The following is a 20,553-nucleotide window of genomic DNA, read 5'->3' as shown; positions in this document are numbered from 1 at the left end:
GTAGCAAGACTTCCCTGCTTTTATACTCCATCCCCTTTGCACTAAAGGCCAAGATACCACTGGCCTTCCTGATCACTTGCTGTACCTGCAGACTATCCTTTTGTGTTTCATGCACAACTGAATGTCGACCTCAACTCAGACAGATTTTTGAGCAATAAGGGAGTCAAGGGTTATGGGGAGCGGACGAGGAAGTGGAGCTGAGTCCATGATGACATCAGCCATGATTGTATTGCATGGTGGAACAGGCTCAAGGGGCCGAATGGCCGACTCCTGCTCCTAATTCTTATGTTCCTCTTTCCCGCCTGAGCCCTCGATTCCCTTAATATCCAAAAATCTATCGATCTCAGCCTTGAATATGCTCAGAGACTGAGCCTCCACAGCCCTCTGGGGCAGAGAATTCCAAAGATTCACCACCCTCTTGAGTGAAGAAATTCCTTCTCATCTCAGTCCTAAATGGCCGCCCCCTTATCCTGAGACTGTGACCCCTGGTTCTAGACTCCCGAGCCCGGGGGGAAACATCCTCCCTGCATCTACCTGTCAATCCCCCTCAGAATCTGGTATGTTTCACTGAGATCACCTCTCATTCTTCTAAACGCTAGACAATATCGGCCCAGTCTGCTCAATCTCTCCTCATAGGACAATCCCCCCATCCCAGGAATCAGTCTGGTGAACCTCCGCTGCACTCGCTCAATGGCAAGTATATCCTTCCTTAGGTAAGGAGACCCAAACTGTGCACAATACTCCAGGTGTGGTCTCACCAAGAGCCTCCCCTCTCCCCGCCATACCCCCGGGGCTCATAATTCCCATCATTGGGGTGGGACAGATCTGTGAGCTGGCCTGTGGTGAGAGGGGTTAGTCCCATCGAGTGGGTGCTTTAACCCCCGTGGCCTGTGTGAGGCACTGCGATGTAGCCAGGAAGGGTTTGTCAACTCCTCGGGCAGGATGGAGCAGCTTCAGTCAGCGGGTGTCGGGCGGGAGGAGATGAGGCTCGGGGGATATCCGCCGCAGGCTGCTCGATGCTGTGTTCAGAATATGGAGCTCTGGCTCCACCCTGTGGAATAGAAGAGTGGTGCAGGCATTGAACGGACCAACTGCAGTCGTTCCGGTCTCCTCCTCCCTCTTCCGGAGGTGATGGGAGCTTTACTCTGTATCTAACCCCTGTACCTGCCCTGGGAGTGTTTGATGGGACAGTGTAGAGGGAGCTTTACTCTGTATCTAACCCCATGCTGTACCTGCTCTGAGAATATCTGTTAATGACACTGAAATGTATTTAATTCCCCTGGACTGAAATCCCTCACCTCCATAATCACAAAATTGTAGTCGGAAAGTTTGACGTCCGCCTTGTGTGCTGTCCTTTCTCTGTAACCTCCGGCGGTATCCGTACAGAATGAGTGGTTGTCGTGTGATGTGGTTTGAGAATGTTTGGAGAGTGAATGTTGGTGTCGAACTAGATTCCCACTTTCCCTCCATTTTCTGCTCTCCTTTTCAAAGCATGCTAATGCTGGTTACTCTGTGGTAACTCACCCAAAGGCTCTGTTCTTCCATAAGAATTAGGAGCTGGAGTCAGCTATTCGGCCCCTCGAGCCTGCTCCTCCATGTCAAATTTTCCCACAGGTTTCAAAAACCAAGACTTGTAAGAACACTGAGATTTTCCAATACAATGGACTTTATTAAAAATAGATTGAAAATGACTATAAGTTCCTCGTTCAACACTACTGAGTCCAGCTTTAAAATCAAACCAAAATGCAAATTTGCTAGCCTATCGATTTCAGATTCGTCCATACATACAAGCAACTGCTACGCTCTAAGTTAGTCAGTTTAAGTCCAATTAAATCGAATCCTACTTCTTGCAATAACTATGCGCCCTGCCTCAACTTACTTGGTCATGTACACCTCCCCACAAGTTAATGCATGTTGGCTTGTGTTTAGTCTGTTGAGCGATCATTTCGACCTAACTATACCTCCCAAATGGTTCTCCGTGCCGGTTTACCAAACGTTCCCTCACGACGTCTGCTTCTTAGAGGAAGAAAATTCCTTTGTCTCGAAGTTTTTATCGTGCGCAGAAAACTGGGCGCGCATGATGTCCAGTTTGTTTGGCCAGAGATAACATGACCCTTCCGCTGATTGGCCGACTCGAATGTTCTTCAACTTGCCTCTTCCTGTTTGATGCCTCTTCCTGTTTGAATTCCAAACTGCTTGTAGTGTGGAATGCCCGTTCCCCCCCCCCCCCCCCCGATGCTTCCTTCAGACAGGTTGTGGATGATTCTTTTTCTCCCACGAGCCTTCTCCCATTCAATGAGCTCATGGCTGACCTCCCAGCTCAACTCCACTTTCCCGCCTGATCCCCATAATCCCGCGATTCCTGGAGCCCAAAAATCATTTGTCAGCCTGCAATGTTCAAGGTTTACCTGTTGCTGTGTGTGCGTTTGATGTTGTCCAACCATCCAGCACGTTTATAAACATCCTTGTCTCGTTTAGTTGGCTTTGTGCAGTGCAGTTGCTCAGGAGTGATTGGGTTTTCCCCTCAGTGTCCCTTGGTTTCCTCCCCAAACCCTGCCCCGAAATATCGTCCTCGTCTCCTCTCCCAAATGTTCAACCACCTGTTTCTTCTCGTGTCTTTCATTCGGACATTCCTCGGTTTTCTCCTGATTTTAGAATTTCGTCATATTCCTCACAGAAATAGTCAGTATTCCCGACCTCCTCCTGCCTCTCCCCATGTAACGTTAGAATTAGGAGCAGGAGCCGGCCATTCGGCCCCTCGAGCCCGCTCCGCCATTCAATGAGATCACGGCTGATCTTTGACCTCAACTCCACTTTCCCGCCCGATCCCTCGATTCCCTTAATATCCAAAAATCTACCGACCTCAACCTTGAATTTACTCACAGACTGAGCTTCCACAGCCCTCTGGGGCAGAGAATTTCAAAGATTCACCACCCTCTGAGTGAAGAAGTTTCTCCTCATCTCAGTCCTAAATGGCCGACCCCTTATCCTGAGACTGTGACCCCTGGTTCTAGACTCCCCAGCCCGGGGGGAAACATCCTCCCTGCATCTATCCTGTCAATCCCGCTCAGAATCTTATACGTTTCGATGAGATCACCTCTCATTCTTCTAGACTCCAGGAAGAATAGGCCCAATCTACTCGATCTCTCCTCCTGGGACAACCCTCTCATCCCAGGAATCAATCTTGTGCATTCTTGATTTGTGAGCTCTGCAAGCGAATGCTGGTGGACTGTGGAAGGCCTCGACGACTCTGGGCCTGATGTGGAGCTGCCAGTAGGAGCCGCTGGAGAGCGACTGAGGGGAGGCGGTGAGGAGAGGGAACAGTGAACCTGCCCAATTAACCATCCCCCACCCCCACGGACAGGCAGAGGTTAACTGCAGACCTTCCCCCTTCCCACTGCTTGACCCTGGGATCTTCCTGTGCTGCGTGCCTCAGTACCGAAGGTGAAATGAGCTTGTCAGTTTGAGTTAAAACCCCCCTACGCCCCCCCCCCCGCCCTGTGTCTTGGATGGCCGGTAATGCTCTGTCGCTGGGCTAGTGATTGATAAAGTTGATTGCGTCGGTACTGTCTGTAATCTGCACTCATCCATTATCGTCCCTTTCCAGCAGCATATGGACGCAGCTGAACTGTGCATCCCGGTAAGTCACCACATCCCACCGACGGCCGTCTCCGGAATAATGTCGCGCAGCAAAGTGCCAAGGCACTGTGAAGGGGTTAAATGACGAGGGCAGGTTGCACAGACTGGGTCTTGTGTTCCCTCGAGTGTAGAAGATTAAGGGGCCATCTCATCGAGGGGTTTAAAGGAGTTGACTGGGTTAGAGAGAGAGAAACTATTCCTCTGGTGGGGGGAGTCCAGAACAAGGGGGCGTCACCTTAAAATTAGAGCCAGGCCGTTCAGGGTGATGTCAGGAAGCACTTCGTCACACAAAGGGCAGTGGGAATCTGGAACTCTCCCCCCAAAAAGCTGCTGAGGTCAGGGGTCAATTGGAAATTTCAAAACTGAGATTGATCGATTTTTGTTGTGTAACAGGCTCGAGGGGCTGAATGGGCCTCCTCCTGTTCCTGTGTAACAGGCTCGAGGGGCTGAATGGGCCTCCTCCTGTTCCTGTGTAACAGGCTCGAGGGGCTGAATGGGCCTCCTCCTGTTCCTGTGTAACAGGCTTGAGGGGCTGAATGGGCCTCCTCCTGTTCCTGTGTAACAGGCTCGAGGGGCTGAATGGGCCACCTCCTGTTCCTGTGTAACAGGTTCGAGGGGCTGAATGGGCCGCCTCCTGTTCCTGGGTAGCAGGTTCGAGGAGCTGAATGGGCCTCCTCCTGTACCTGTGTAACAGGTTCGAGGGGCTGAATGGGCCTCCTCCTGTACCTGTGTAACAGGTTCGAGGGGCTGAATAGGCCTCCTCCTGTTCCTGTGTAACAGGTTCGAGGGGCTGAATGGGCCTCCTCCTGTTCCTGTGCAACAGGCTCGAGGGGCTGAATGGGCCTCCTCCTGTACCTGTGTAACAGGCTCGAGGGGCTGAATGGGCCTCCTCCTGTTCCTGTGTAACAGGCTCGAGGGGCTGAATGGGCCTCCTCCTGTTCCTGTGTAACAGGCTCGAGGGGCTGAATGGGCCTCCTCCTGTTCCTGTGTAACTGGCTCGAGGGGCTGAATGGGCCGCCTCCTGTTCCTGTGTAACAGGCTCGAGGGACTGAATGGGCCTCCTCCTGTACCTGTGTAACAGACTCGAGGGGCTGAATGGGCCTCCTCCTGTTCCTGTGTAACAGGCTCGAGGGGCTGAATGGGCCTCCTCCTGTTCTTGTGTAACAGGCTCGAGGGGCTGAATGGGCCTCCTCCTGTTCCTGTGTACCAGGCTCGAGGGGCTGAATGGGCCTCCTCCTGTTCCTGCATTCCCGGAACGAGAGCCTGGTCAATGGCCGTGCATCGGTCATCTGCCACCAGCTGCCAGTGGAGCAGGGGTGTCAGTGGCCTTTGATCCTTGACCTGAAGGATAGACCAACTCCCGCCTCTCACCACAGAGGGTTAATTCTGTCACACAATCTGATTGAACAGGAGTAGGATTTCTGTGTCGTGTGGCCCAGCCAATGGGATGACCCTCACCACCACCACCACCACCCCCCCCCCCTCCCCCCCCCCCCCCCGGGCCAACATCTGTGCTGATGAGGTGCTTCGGCACTGGGTTGCCGTGGTGACGGGCATTAAACTTAATGTGTCCCGAGCACCGAGCGGCAATAAAGGGGCTTTCGTTGTCTCTCTGCACCGCACACCCCACCGCATTCTCCTCGGGCCCCGAGAGAGGAAAGGAGGGAGAGAGAGAGCGAGGGGAAGGGAGGCAGACAGACAGGAATAGAGGGAGAGAGATAGAGAGAGAAAGAGAGAGGGGGAGGGCGGCAGACAGACAGGAGAGAGAAAGAGAGACAGACAGAGAGGGAGAGAGAGAGGGGGGGAGGGAGGGAGGCACACAGACGGAGAGAGAGAGAGAGACAGACAGGGAGGGAGAGAGAAAGACAGACGGAGAGAGAAAGGGAGAAACAGACAGACCGAGAGAGAGAGAGAGACACGCGAGAGTGAGAGAGAGACAGACAGAAGGGGAGAGAGAGAGCAACAGACGGAGAGTGAGACAGACGGGGAGTGAGAGAGAAAGAGACACACACACAGGGGGAGAGAGAGAGAGAGACAGAGCGAGAGAGAGAGACAGACAGGGAGGGAGAGAGAGAGACACAGACAGAGCGAGAGACTGAACAATGATGAGTGATGAACATCTCTCCCCCAGGCCAGTCTCACTCCCTCTCTCCATCTAATGGACGTCACTCAACTGATCTGTTCTTTATGAAAGCATCATCTCTCTCTCTCTCTCTCTCTCGCTCTCTGTGCCTCTTTGATATCAGCCACCCCTACTCCCGCCCGCCCTTCCCCCTTGCAGCTTATTTTGAGTGCGGGGGTTGGGAGGGGGAGGGGGAAGGGGTGTCGTTGGCGGTGCGGGGGAGGAGCAGAGGCAAAGGCCGGAGCAAAGCTGTGCGGAGTGGGCGAGCAGGGGGAGCGGGACCTGGGCCTGCCGGAGATGGTGAGTGTGCACACGTGTGTCGGGGGGGGGGGGGCGGGTGCGCGGAGCGGGCGTCGGGAGGGTGGTTCGGTGACACGCCGAGGGATCTGGACACGGGTCCTGCGTGCTGACCCCACCATTGCGCTATTTCGGAAAGATGTACCGGCGTAAACAACTTGTATTTATATAGCGCCTTTAACGTACTGAAATGTCCCAAGGCGCTTCACAGGAGAATTATGAGATACAACATTTGACACCGAGCTGCGTAGGTAGAAATTAGCGCAGGTGACCAAAAGCTTGGTCAAAGAGGTTGGTTTTAAGGATCGTCTTGAAGGAGGAAAGAGAGGGAGAGAGGTGGAGAGGTTTGGGGAGGGAGTTCCAGAGCTTGGGGCCCAGGCAACAGAAGGCACGGCCGCCGATGGTGGAGCGATTTATAATCAGGGATGCTCAAGAGGGCAGAATTAGAGGAGTGCAGGTTGTGGGGCTGAAGGAGATTACAGAGATAGGGAGGGGGCGTGGGCCATGGAGGGATTTGAACACAAGGATGAGAATTTTGAAATCGAGGCGTTGCTTAACCGGGAGCCAATGTAGGTCAGCGAGCACAGGGGGTGATGGGTGAGCGAGACTCGGTGAGAGTTAGGACACGGGGCAGCGAGCACAGGGGGTGATGGGTGAGCAGGACTCGGTGCGAGTTAGGACACGGGGTCAGCGAGCACAGGGGGTGAAGGGTGAGCGGGACTCGGTGCAAGTTAGGACACGGGGCAGCGAGCACAGGGGGTGATGGGTGAGCGGGACTGGGTGCGAGTTAGGACACGGGGCAGCGAGCACATGGGGTGATGGGTGAGCGGGACTCGGTGCGAGTTAGGACACGGGGCAGCGAGCACAGGGGGTGATGGGTGAGCAGGATTTGGTGCGAGTTAGGACACGGGCAGCAAGCACAGGGGGTGATGGGTGAACGAGACTCGGTGCAAGTTAGGACATGGCAGCGAGCACAGGGTGTGATGGGTGAGCGGGACTGGGTGCGAGTTAGGACATGGGGCAGCGAGCACAGGGGGTGATGGGTGAGCGGGACTCGGTGTGAGTTAGGACATGGGGCAGCAAGCACAGGGGGTGATGGGTGAGCGGGACTCAGTGCGAGTTAGGACACGGGGCAGCGAGCACAGGGGGTGATGGGTGAGCGGGACTGGGTGCGAGTTAGGACATGGGTCAGCGAGCACAGGGGGTGATGGGTGAGCGGGACTCGGTGCGAGTTAGGACATGGGGCAGCGAGCACAGGGGGTGATGGGTGAGCGGGACTCGGTGTGAGTTAGGACATGGGGCAGCGAGCACAGGGGGTGATGGGTGAGCAGGACTTCGGTGTGAGTTAGGACACGGGGCAGCGAGCACAGGGGGTGATGGGTGAGCGGGACTCGGTGCGAGTTAGGACATGGGGCAGCGAGCACAGGGGGTGTTGAGTGAAGGAGACTTGGTGCAAGTTTTGGATCAGCTCTAGTTTACGTCGGGTAGAATGTGGGAGGCCAACCAGGAGTGCGTTGGAATAGTCAAGTCTGGAGGTAACAAAGGATGAGGGCTTCAGCAGTCAGTTGTTGTGATCGGGAACGTGCTGCCTGAAAGGGCGGTGGGAGCAGATTCAATGGTAACTTTCAAACCGGGAATTGGATAAATACTGGACGGGGAAACATTCACAGGACTGTGGGGAAAGGGCAGGTAATGTGGGACTGATTGGATCGCTCACTCACAGAGCCGGCACAGGCTCGATGGGCCCAATGGCCTCCTCCTGTGCTGTGCGATTCTGTGATTCTATATTGGAGATCGGGAAAATGGCTGTTTGAATGAGAGTCTAGAATCTTCCAATCTAGAATGGAGATTCTGTTTGCTTTCTGATTGGCCATGGGTAGGCGGGGCTCCGCTATGATGGACATGTCGGGGGACCAATGGTGGGAGCAAGGGGACGGGGGCGTTGTCTCATTAGCTTGAAGTTTAGTGTTAAGGATTTATACATTCCTTACTGTTTTATTTGCTTTCTGTGAGGTCCCCTCGGTCACTGCATTTCCCAGAGTATCTGGGTTTCCAGACTCCTTGCCGCCTGGCATTCTCTCTAGAGTTTTGCATCTGATAATAAGAAATGTCAACTTAACACTGTGCACAGTTCTGGTCTCCATATACCTGGGTTAGACCACACTTGGAGCACTGTGCACAGTTCTGGTCTCCATATACCTGGGTTAGACCACACTTGGAGCACTGTGCACAGTTCTGGTCTCCATATACCTGGGTTAGACCACACTTGGAGCACTGTGCACAGTTCTGGTCTCCATATACCTGGGTTAGACCACACTTGGAGCACTGTGCACAGTTCTGGTCTCCATATACCTGGGTTAGACCACACTTGGAGCACTGTGCACAGTTCTGGTCTCCATATACCTTGGTTAGACCACACTTGGAGCACTGTGCACAGTTCTGGTCTCCATATACCTTGGTTAGACCACACTTGGAGCACGGTGCACAATTCTGATCTCCATATACCTGGATTAGACCACACTTGGAGCACTGTGCACAGTTCTGATCTCCATATACCTGGATTAGACCACACTTGGAGCACTGTGCACAGTTCTGATCTCCATATACCTGGATTAGACCACACTTGGAGCACTGTGCACAGTTCTGTTCTTCATATTGCAAAAAGGATTTAGAGGCACTGGAGACGATGCAAAACAAGACTTATAAGGATGATACGAGAACTGGTGGAGTGGGTGGACTTCATGATTAAACGCCAGCCTTTTATGTCCCATTAACATTTTATAAACCTCTGCGCAGCCCAAATGTTACACAGGATTCCATCAGATATACGGCACAGAAACAGGCCATTGGGCTCAACCAGTCCTTGCTCCACTCGAGCCTCCCCCAGTCTTTCCTCATCTCCCGCATGTGTTTATCCAGCCTCCCCTTAAATGCATCGATACTATTCGCCTCAACCCCTCCCTGTGGCAGCGAGTTCCACATTCTCACCCCTCTCTGGGTGAAGAAGTTTCCCCTGAATTCCCCATTGGATTTATTAGTGACTGTCTTATATTGATGGCCCCAAGTTAAGCTCTTCCCCACAAGTGGAAACATTCTGGATCCACTCTATCAAAACCTTCCATCATTTTAAAGTCCTCTATTAGGTCACCCCTTTGCCTTCTCTTTTCTGGAGAAAAGAGACCCAGCCTGTTCATCCTTCAGATGGAAGATGGGGGCGGGGGGCAGTGGGAGAGGGGAGGAGGGGAACGTTTGCTTTGCGAGGGCCCCTGGTGCAAAGGTTTGGTTTGGGGCTCATGGAATTTACTCGACAAACGTATCACCGGTTTGGCTTGGGGTCCCTCGCTGGCGCGGAGCTGTGAATACCGGCCTGTGTAATCCGATCTCTCCCCTGACCAGTCCCGAGCTTGGTTTGATCAGGCCTGATTCACGCCGGCAGTTCAATCTTGTTGTCGAACCTTTAACTCATCATCATAGGCAGTCCCTCAGAATCGAGGAAGACTTGCTTCCACTCTAAAAATGAGCCCTTAGGTGGCTGAACAGTCCAATACGAGAGCCACAGTCCCTGTCACAGGTGGGACAGACAGTGGTTGAGGGAAGGGGAGGGTGGGACTGGTTTGCCGCACGCTCCTTCCGCTGCCTGCGCTTGGTTTCTGCATGCTCTCAGCGTCGAGACTCGAAGTGCTCAGCGCCCTCCCGGATGCTCTTCCTCCACTTAGGGCAGACTGGTCTTTGGCCAGGGACTCCCAGGTGTTGGTGGGGATGTTGCACTTTATCAGGGAGGCTTTGAGGGTGTCCTTGTAATGTTTCCTCTGCCCACCTTTGGCTCGTTTGCCGTGAAGGAGTTCCGAGTAGAGCGCTTACTTTGGGAGGCATGCGGACAATGTGGCCCGCCCAGCGGAGCTGATCGAGTGTGGTCAGTGCTTCGATGCTGGGGATGTTGGCCTGGTCGAGGACGCTAATGTTGGTGCGTCTGTCCTCCCAGGCGAACCTTTAACTAACCCGCAGCTAGATGGCGGCATTCCTGTTTGTTCAAGGCTCACATGGAGCCCATGGTTGGTCAGTGTTACCATGGAGATCAGCTTCATAGGGACAGGAGGAGACCATTTGGCCCCTCGAGCCTCTTCCACCATTGAATCAGATCAGGGCTCATCTGTATCTTAACTCTATCTACCCGCCTTGGTTCCGTAACCCTTAATACCCAACAAAAATATATCTCTCTTAGTTTTGAAATTTCCAATTGACCCCCGGCCTCATCAGCTTTCTGATGGAGAGAGTTCCAGATTCCCACTGCCCTTTGTGTGAAGAAGTGCTTCCTGACATCACCCTGAATGGCCTGACTCTAATTTTAAGGTGACGCCCCCTTGTTCTGGACTCCCCCCACCAGAGGAATAGTTTCTCTCTCTCTATCCCAGTGTAATGTATATCCCTGTGAGGATGCTCACCGGTTGGTAGAGCTGTTGAGTTGGGAGTGGCTTAGCCAGTCACGTGATGTTCACAAGACTCAATAAAACCCCGGTCAGTTGGGTTCGGGGGATCCACGATGGGGCAGGTGGTTGTGAGCCTGGTGGATGAACCGGTAATGTGTCGTGTGATTGTTAAACCTTTGCTAATAAACAAACTAGTTCTCAATAGCAATGTGTTGCTATGGATTCTTAAACAAAGAACCCCTGAAGCAAATACATTACACCCATTGAATCCTTTAATCATCATAAACCCCTCGATTAGATTGCTCCTTAATCTTCTACACTCAAGGGAATACAAGCCTAGTCTATGGGACCTGCCCTCGTCATTTAACCCTTTCAGCCCCGGGTATCAGTCTGAGGAATCTGCTCCCCCTCCGAGGCCGATATATCCCCCCTGAGGGGCGGGGCCCAGGACTGGACGCAGTTACTCCAGACGGGGTCTGACCCGAGCTTTATATAAACTGTAACATCACTTCCTCCCCTGTTTATTCATCCACTGCTATGCTGGGGAACGCGGGTTAAAGACTTTGCTAAGTGTGAGGTGATGCATTTGGAGAGGGCTAACAAGGCAAAGGGAATACACATTAACTGGTAGGACACTGAGAAGTGTAGAGGAACAAAGGGACCTTGGAGTGCAGGTCCACAGATCCCTGAAGGTAGCAGGCCAGGTAGATAAGGTGGTTAAGAAAGCATACGGAATACTTGCCTTTATTAGCCGAGGCATAGAATTCAAGAGAAGGGAGATTATGCTTGAACTGTATAAAACACTAGTTAGGCCACAGCTGGAGTACTGCGTGCAGTTCTGGTCAGCACATTACAGGAAGGATGTGATTGCACTGGAGAGGGTACAGAGGAGATTTACCAGGATGTTGCCGGGACTGGAGAATTTTGGCTATGAGGAAAGATTGGATAGGCTGGGGTTGTTTTCTTTGGAACAGAGGAGGCTGAGGGGAGACCTGATTGAGGTGTATAAAATTATGAGGGGCCTGGATAGAGTGGATAGGAAGGACTTGTTTTCCTCAGCTGAGGGGTCAACAACCAAGGGCATAGATTGAAAGTAATTGGGGGGAGGTTTAGAGGGGGATTTGAGGGGAAATTTCTTCACCCAGAGGGTGGTGGGGGTCTGGAACTCACTGCCTGAAAGGGTGGTAGAGGCAAAAACCCTCACCACATTTAAAAAGTACTTGGATGTGCACCTGAAGTGCCGTAACCTACAGGGCTACGGACCGAGAGTGGGATTAGGATGGGTAGCTCTTGGTCGGCCGGCACGGATATGATGGGCCGAAATAGCCTCCTTCCGTGCTGTAAATTTCTCTGATTTTCTATGATTCTATGGAATAGTGCATGGATCAGTTTTATATGAACGCATTGAGCCGCTGAGTTCATGAGCCTTGCATCACTCGGATCGAAGGTTGCTGAGGGAGCACTGAGTGTTGGGGAAAATGTTAACATCTGTAGTGGGGAAAATGCTTCAAACTATCATTAAGGAAGAAATAGCGGGACATCTAGATAGGAATAGTGCAATCAAGCAGACACAGCATGGATTCATGAAAGGGAAATCATGTTTAACTAACTTACTGGAATTCTTTGAGGATATAACGAGCATGATGGATAGAGGTGTACCGATGGATGTGGTGTATTTAGATTTCCAAAAGGCATTCGATAAGGTGCCACACAAAAGGTTACTGCAGAAGATAAAGGTACACGGAGTCAGAGGAAATGTATTAGCATGGATAGAGAATTGGCTGGCGAACAGAAAGCAGAGAGTCGGGATAAATGGGTCCTTTTCCGGTTGGAAATCAGTGGTTAGTGGTGTGCCACAGGGATCAGTGCTGGGACCACAACTGTTTACAATATACATAGATGACCTAGAAGAGGGGACAGAGTGTAGTGCAACAAAATTTGCAGATGACACTAAGATTAGTGGGTAAGCGGGTTGTGTAGAGGACACAGAGAGGCTGCAAGGAAATTTGGATAGGTTAAGCGAATGGGCTAAGGTTTGGCAGATGGAATACAATGTCGGAAAGTGTGAGGTCATCCACCTTGGGAAAAAAAACAGTAAAAGGGAATATTATTTGAATGGGGAGAAATTACAACATGCTGCGGAGCAGAGGGACCTGGGAGTCCTTGTGCATGAAACTCTTTTAGAGTCTACCTATAAAACATAAAACATTAAACTGTGCCACCCGACCTGGATGACACACCAGACATTTACAAGGCCCTTTTTTTCCCTTTTTTTTTGTGTTTTTCTTTTTTTTGGGGGGGTTTTTTTGGGCACTAAAATCACCTTTTTTCCCCAGTGCCCCCTATAAAAGGGAAGGGGACACTAAAAGCACCGGCAATTAAAACAAATTAAACTTTAAAACATAAAATCAAATTAAAATTTGGTTGCCGGGCGTGATGATGCACTCCAGTCCCTCCGGTGCCCACCTCTCGCGGAAGGCCGCGAGCGTACCGGTGGACACCGCGTGCTCCATCTCCAAGGACACCCTGGACCGGATGTAAGAGCGGAAGAGAGGCAGGCAGTCAGGTTGAACGACCGCCCGCTGCCTGGACCAGCTGATGGTACCCTTGGCCGTGCCCAGGAGCAGTCCCACGAGGAGGCCCTCGGACCTACCCGCTCCCCTCCGCACAGGGTGCCCAAAGATCAGGAGAGTGGTCCTTGTGCATGAATCCCAAAAAAGGTTAGTTTGCAGGTGCAGCAGGTAATCAGGAAGGAGAATGGAATGTTGGCCTTCATTGCGAGAGGGATGGAGTACAAAAGCAGGGAGGTCTTGCTGCAACTGTATAGGGTATTGGTGAGGCCGCACCTGGAGTACTGCGTGCAGTTTTGGTCACCTTACTTAAGGAAGGATATACTGACTTTGGAGGGGGTACAGAGACGATTCACTAGGCTGATTCCGGAGATGAGGGGGTTACCTTATGATGATAGATAGAGTAGACTGGGTCTTTACTCCTTGGAGTTCAGAAGGATGAGGGGTGATCTTATAGAAACATTTAAAATCATGAAAGGGATAGACAAGATAGAGGCAGAAATGTTGTTTCCATTGATAGGGGAGACTAGAACTAGGGGGCATAGCCTCAAAATACGGGGGAGCCAATTTAAAACCGAGTTGAGAAGGAATTTCTTCTCCCAGAGGGTTGTGAATCTGTGGAATTCTCTGCCCAAGGAAGCAGTTGAGGCTAGCTCATTGAATATATTCAAGTCACAGATAGATAGATTTTTAACCAATAAGGGAATTAAGGGTTACGGGGAGAGGGCGGGTAAGTGGAGCTGAGTCCACGGCCAGATCAGCCATGATCTTATTGAATGGCGGAGCAGGCTCGAGGGGCTAGATGGCCTACTTCTGTTCCTAATTTTTATGTTCTTATGTTGGGGGTTTTGCTGGGCAGGGGGGTTTGGGGGGAAAGCACCCTGGTTTCTGCGTGCAGTGAAATTGTGAGGCAGCCATTTTTTTCAATGTAAAATGTTTGTGGTGTTTTTTGCACTCGGGATCTGGAGTACACTGCACCCCACCCGGGAACGTCCAGCCACCAGAAGAGACGCTTAGTTATAGGCTTAATGCACTTCAGAACCCTATCCCCTGACCCTGAAATGAGCTTCCGGCCACATCCGCAGCATAACTAAACCCACCTATTTCCCCCTCCGTAACATCGCCCGTCTCCGCCCCTGCCTCAGCTCATCTGCTGCTGAAGCCCTCATCCATGCCTTTGTTACCTCCAGATTTGACTATTCCAACGCACTCCTGGCCGGCCGCCCACATTCTACCCCATGTCAACTAGAGGTGATCCAAAACTTGGCTGCCCCGTGTCCTAACTCGCACCGAGTCCCGCTCACCCATCACCCCCTGTGCTCGCTGACCTACATTGGCTCCCGGTTAAGCAACGCCTCGATTTCAAAATTCTCATCCTGGTTTACAAATCCCTCCATGGCCCTCGCCCCTCCCTATCTCTGTAACCTCCTCCAGCCCCACAACCCCCCCCGAGATGTCTGCGCTCCTCTAATTCTGCCCTCCTGAGCATCCCTGATTATAATCGCTCCACCATCGGTGGCCGTGCCTTCTGTTGCCTGGGCCCCAAGCTCTGGAACTCCCTCCCTAAACCTCTCTCCTCCTTTAAGACGCTCCTTAAAACCTGCGTCTTTGACCAAGCTTTGGGTCACCTGCGCTAATATCTCCTTATGTGACTCGGTGTCAAATTTTGTTTGATAATCGCCTCTGTGAAGCACCTTGGGATATTTTACTAGGTTTAAGGCGCTATTTGAATGCAAGTTGTTGATATATATTCCTCCCTATTTTAATTTTCTTAAATGCCTTTTTTCTATCCTCTCTCTCCACTTTTCTCTATCATCATCCCACTCTTTTTTTTCTGCCCCTCTCACTCATCTCGGGTTCTTCCTCTCTTTTCTTTCTCTCTCTGCTCCTCTTTGCACCCTCTGTCTCCGTGTCCTCTCTTTTCTCTTTCTTTCTCTCTCTCCCTCACCCCTCCCGAGTCCTCTCGCTCCCTCTCCACCTCCATTGTCTGTAAGCCCTCTCTCTCTTATCTGTCAAGACGGACAGTGGGATGCAAAGATCTTGGGCAGTTGCTATTTATAAATGAGATGTTGTAGCATTGGACTCACCATAGCAGGAACCTGCCCTTTTCAAGTCTGGTTTGTTTCAGTCATGTCTATTAGATTCCCCAATCCACTTTTATTTCCGTGTGTGACGCACAGGCACTGTTTCCACTTGTGGGCGCTCCCTCAGTACAGCCCCTCCGACAGTGCGGCGCTCCCTCAGTACAGCCCCTCCCGACAGTGCGGCGCTCCCTCAGTACTGCCCCTCCGACAGTGCGGCGCTCCCTCAGTACTGCCCCTCCGACAGTGCGGCGCTCCCTCAGTACTGCCCCTCCGACAGTGCGGCGCTCCCTCAGCACTGCCCCTCCCACGGTGCAACGCTCCCTCAGCACTGCCCCTCCGACAGTGCCGCGTTCTCTCAGCACTGCCCCTCCGACAGTGCGGCGCTCCCTCTGTACTGCCCCTCCGACAGTGCGGCGCTCCCTTAGTACTGCCTCTCCGACAGTGCGGAGCTCCCTCAGTACTCCACTGGGAGTGTCAGCCTAGATTTTGTGCTCCAGTCTCTGGAGTGGGATTTGAACTCTCAACCTTCTAACTCGAGGCGAGAGTGCTGCCCACTGAGGCCCTGTCTGCTCTCTCAGCTGGACGTAAAAGATCCCAGGGCACTATTTTGAAGAAGAGCAGGGGGAGTTCTCCCCGGTGTCCTGGGGCCAATATTTATCCCTCAACCAACATCACTAAAACAGATGATCTGGGTCATTATCACATTGCTGTGTGTGGGAGCTTGCTGTGCGAAAATTGGCTGCCGCGTTTCCCACAATACAACAGTGACTGCACTCCAAAAGTACTTAATTGGTTATAAAGCGCTTTGAGATGCCCTGAGGTGGTGAAAGACATTGTAGAAATCTGTTATTAATGATGGGGATTTATTCAGTGAGAGCTTACAGGGACAATGAGCTCCATTGCTAAAGAACAGGGAGCAGGAGGAGATGAATATCTGTCGCTTTCATTTCCCTTCAGTGAGAGTCCTTCAAAATGGCGTACCGTATTTTTAAGTTTAATGCCCTTCCAAGCTTCCTAAACTGATTAGATTTTTTAACATTTTATCTTGCTACAACTGTACAAGGCTTTGGTGAGACCACACCTGGAGTACTGCGCACTGTTTTGGTCTCCTTACCTGAGGAAGGACATATTTGCCTTGGATCCGGTGCAACCAAGGTTCACTTGGTTGATTCTTGGGATGAGAGGGTTGTCCTATGAGGAGAGGTTGAGTAGATTGGGCCTGTACTTTTGAACGATAAGGGAGTCGAGGGTTCTGGGGAGCGGGCGGAGATGTGGAGCTGAGGCCAAGATCAGATCAGCCAATGATCTCATTGAATGGCGGAGCAGGCTCGAGGGGCCGAATGGCCGACTCCTGCTCCTAATTCTTCTGTTATTTTTAATATGTATTTCTCCGTGAATCGTCGTGCTATTGGACGTTGGGTCAGAGGGAATTGACACTGAGTGTTAGCGACAGTCACTCTTAGCTCAGGCGCAACTCCCTCATGCCCAAAACCCACTTATATGAGCTGGTACCATCTGGGGCTATGCACGCCTTGTGGTCGTAGAGGCCATTTCGGCCCATCGTGTCCGCGCCGGCCGACCAAGAGCCACCCAGCCTAATCCCACTTTCCCGCTCTCGGTCCGCAGCCCTGCAGGTTACGGCACTCCAGGTGCACATCCAAGTACTTTTTAAATGTGGTGAGGGTTTCTGCCTCTACCACCCTTTCAGGCAGTGAATTCCAGACCCCCACCACCCTCTGGGTGAAGAAATTTCCCCTCAAATCCCCCTCTAAACCTCCCCCCCAATAACTTTAAATCGATGCTCCCTGGTTGTTGACCCCTCTGCTAAGGGAAAATAGAAACATAGAAATTTACAGCGCAGAAGGAGGCCATTTGGCCCATCGTGTCTGCGCCGGCCGACAAAGAGCCACACAGCCCTCAGTCAGCAGCCCTGAAGTTTGCATTTAAACCCATGAACAATGGCGGAAAGGTAAGAGCATCTGGCCCAACCAGTCTGCCCCACACAACTGTGACACCCCTTACACTGAAACATTCTACACTCCACCCCAACAGGAGCCCTCATAATTTTATACACCTCTATAAGGTCCCCCCTCAGGCTCCTCTGTTCCAAAGCCCATCCAATCGCTAAAATTCTCCAGTCCAGGCAACATCCTGGTAAACCCCCTCTGCACCCTCTCCTAGTGCAATCACATCTTTCCTGTCATGCAGCGAAAGGCGCTATCGAAATACAAATCTTTTTCTTTTTACTTTTGGGCGGGACTCTGAGCGTGGGTCTCTCTGTTGGTTGGGGAAGGATTGGCAGGTGCTCATTTGGTGAGGAAGCTTTAGGATTGAGTCGTGATGAAGAAGGGCGTGTGTGTTTGCAACGGAAGGTGTTGCTGCAGTGTCCCAGGGCCACAGGTCCTCTCTCTCTGCTGCCTCCTTTCTGCAAGGGCCTGGTAACAAACCAGGGAGGTCAGGGGAAGCCAGCACGTTGGTGCTGAGGAGCCCGAGAACCAATCCCACCAACATCAGGGCAGCTTTGACAGAGATTCAACGTTTCATACCAGTTATCGGCAAATTGTGGGTGCGTTGGTTTTCTGGGCCTCCACCCAGCAGGAAGATGCAAAGGAAGCTTGTGTTTACACAGTGTAATGTACCAGATGGCCACCAATGGTAGGGCGGGGGCATCATGGGATGGGCAAGCGGCCAGAGTTGGAGGAACGCAGGGTTGCAGTATCAGCCCCCCTGGGCTCGGGAGGTGGAGGGTGGAACGAGAAGCTTCTGGTCAGCAGCCAGTGACAGGTCCTGTAAGGGGCAGGGCCTATGGGTATCTCTCCCTCCCTCCATCTCTCTCTCCCTCCCTCCATCTCTCCCTCCCTCCATCTCTCCCTTCCTCCCTCCCTCCCTTCCTCCCTCCCTCCATCTCTCTCTCTCTCTCCCTCCCTCCCACCCTCCATCTCTCCCTCCCTCCATTGCTCCATCTCTCTCTGCCTCCCTCCATCTCTTTCCCTCCCTCCCTCCATCTCTCTCTCTCCCTCCCTCCATCTCTCTCTCCCTCCCTCCATCTCTCTCTCCCTTCCTCCATCTCTCCCTCCCTCCATCTCTCCCTTCCTCCCTCCCTCCATCTCTCTCTCTCTCCCTCCCTCCCACCCTCCATCTCTTCCTCCCTCCATCGCTCCATCTCTCTCTGCCTCCCTCCATCTCTTTCTCTCCCTCCCTCCCTCCATCTCTCTCTCTCCCTCCCTCCATCTCTCTCTCCCTCCCTCCATCTCTCTCTCCCTACCTCCATCTCTCTCTCTCCCTCTCTCCATCTGTCTCTCTCCCTCCCTCCATATCTCTCTCCCTCCCTTCCACTCTCTCCTCCCTCCCTCCATCACTCTCTCTCCCCCTCCATCTCTCCCTCCTATCTCTCTCTCCCTCCCTCTATCTCTCCCTACCTCCATCTCTCTCTCCCTCCCTCCATCCCTCTCTTTCTCCCTCCATCTCTCTCTTCCTCCCTCCACCTCTCTCTCCCTCCCTCCATCTCGCTCTCCCTCCCTCTATCTCGCTCTCCCTCCCTCTATCTCGCTCTCTCCCTCTCTCCATCTCTCTCTCTCTCTCCCTCCCTCCATATCTCTCTCCCTCTCTCTCTCTCCTCCCTCCACTCTCTCTCCCCTCCATCTCTCCCTCCATCTCTCTCTCCATCTCTCTCTCCCTCCCTCCATCTCTCTCTCCCTCCCTCCATCTCTCCCTCCCTCCATCTCTCTCTCTCCCTCTCTCCATCTGTCTCTCTCCCTCCCTCCATCACTCTCTCTCCCCCTCCATCTCTCCCTCCATCTCTCTCTCCCTTCCTCTATCTCTCGCTCCCTCCTCCATCTCTCTCTCCCTCTTCCATCTCTCTCTCCCTCCCTCCATCTCTCTCTCTCTTCCTCCCTCCATCCCTCTCTTCCTCCCTCCATCTCTCTCTTCCTCCCTCCATCTCTCTCTTCCTCGCTCCATCTCTCTCTTCCTCCCTCCATCTCGCTCTCCCTCCCTCTATCTCGCTCTCCCTTCCTCTATCTTGCTCTCCCTCCCTCCATCTCGCTCTCCCTCCATCTCACTCTCCCTCCCTCTAGCTCTCTCTCCCTCCCTCCATCTCCCTCTCCCTCCCTCTATCTCTCTCTCCCTCCATCTATCTCTCTCTCCCTCCCACCCATCTCTCCCTCCCTCATTCCATCTCCTCTCCATCCCTCCATCTCTCCCTCCTCATTCCATCTCTTTCTCCCTCCCCCAACCTCTCTTCCTCCCTCCATCTCTCTCTCCCTCCCTCCATCTCTCTCTCCCTCCCTCCATCTCTCTCTCCCTCCCTCTCTCTCTCCCTCCATCCCTCTCTTTCTCCCTCCATCTCACTCTTCCTCCCTCCATCTCTCCCTCCCTACCTCTCTCTCTCTCCCTCACCCTCACTCGCTCTTTCCCTCATGCCCTCTCTCTCTCTCATCCTCCCTCTCTCCCTCTCACCCTCATTCTCTCCCTCCCTCCATCTCTCTCTCCCTCCCTCTATCTCTCTCTCCCTAATCTCTCTCTCCTCCCACCCATCTCTCCCTCCCTCATTCCTCTCCTCTCCCTCCATCTCTCTCTCTCCCTCCCACCCATCTCTCCCTCCCTCATTCCATCTCTCTCTCCCTCCCTCCCATCTCTCCCTCCCTCATTCCATCTCTCTCTCCCTCCCTCCAACCCTCTCTTCCTCCTCCATCTCTCTCTCCCTCCCTCCATCTCTCTCTCCCTCCCTCCATCTCTCTCTCCCTCCCTCCATCTCTCTCTCCCTCCCTCCATCTCTCTCTCCCTCCATCCTCTCTTTCTACCTCCATCTCTCTCCTCCTCCTCCATCTCTCCCTCCATCTCTCCCTTCCCTATCTCTCTCTCTCCCTCACCCTCACTCGCTCTTTCCCTCACGCCCTCTCTCTCTCTCATCCTCCCTCTCTCCCTCTCACCCTCATTCTCTCCCTCTCACCCTCCCCCTCCCTCTCATCCCCCTCCCTCTCACCCTCCCTCCCTCTCTCCTTCCCGCATATCTCCTTCCCTCCATCTCTCCTTCCCTTCATCTCTCCCTCCATCCATCTCTCCTTCCCTCCATCTCTCCCTCCCTCCAGCTCTCCCTCCCTCCATTTCTCCCTCCATCTCTCCCTCCATCTCGCCTCTCGCCATTTCGCCCTCCCTCCATCCCTCCATCCATTTCTCTCTCCCATTTCTCCAACTCTCCCTCCATCTCACCCCTCACCCTCCCTCTCATACTCCCTCTCTCCCTCCCTCCCTCCTCATCTCTCCCCTTCCCTCCATCTCTCTCTTCCTCCATCTCTCCTTCCCTCCATCTCTCCTTCCCTCCATCTCTCCTTCCCTCCCATCTCTCCTTCCCTCCATCTTTCCCTCTTCCTTCATTTCTCCCACCCTCACACCCTCTCTCTCTACCCCCCCTC

General features: G+C 52.9%; 1 protein-coding gene across 2 annotated transcripts in view; it reads left to right on the top strand.

Moving 5' to 3' along the window:
• Positions 1 to 20,553, top strand: part of LOC139232692 (disks large homolog 4) — a 438,206-nt gene that overhangs the window by 324,795 nt on the left and 92,858 nt on the right. The window contains exon 5 of one of the 2 annotated variants that reach the window (XM_070863168.1): positions 3,611 to 3,640. In XM_070863168.1, the coding sequence (XP_070719269.1) occupies positions 3,611 to 3,640 (30 nt within the window). Of the gene's footprint in view, positions 1 to 3,607; positions 3,641 to 20,553 lie in introns of both variants that reach the window. The other variant, XM_070863167.1, reaches the window with a different exon arrangement.

The sequence above is a fragment of the Pristiophorus japonicus genome, chromosome 20 (genome assembly GCF_044704955.1).
Source record: "Pristiophorus japonicus isolate sPriJap1 chromosome 20, sPriJap1.hap1, whole genome shotgun sequence".
NCBI classification, from domain to species: domain Eukaryota; kingdom Metazoa; phylum Chordata; class Chondrichthyes; family Pristiophoridae; genus Pristiophorus; species Pristiophorus japonicus.
Note: the sequence above shows the minus strand (reverse complement) of the source record. Positions and strands in the feature narration are given on the sequence as shown.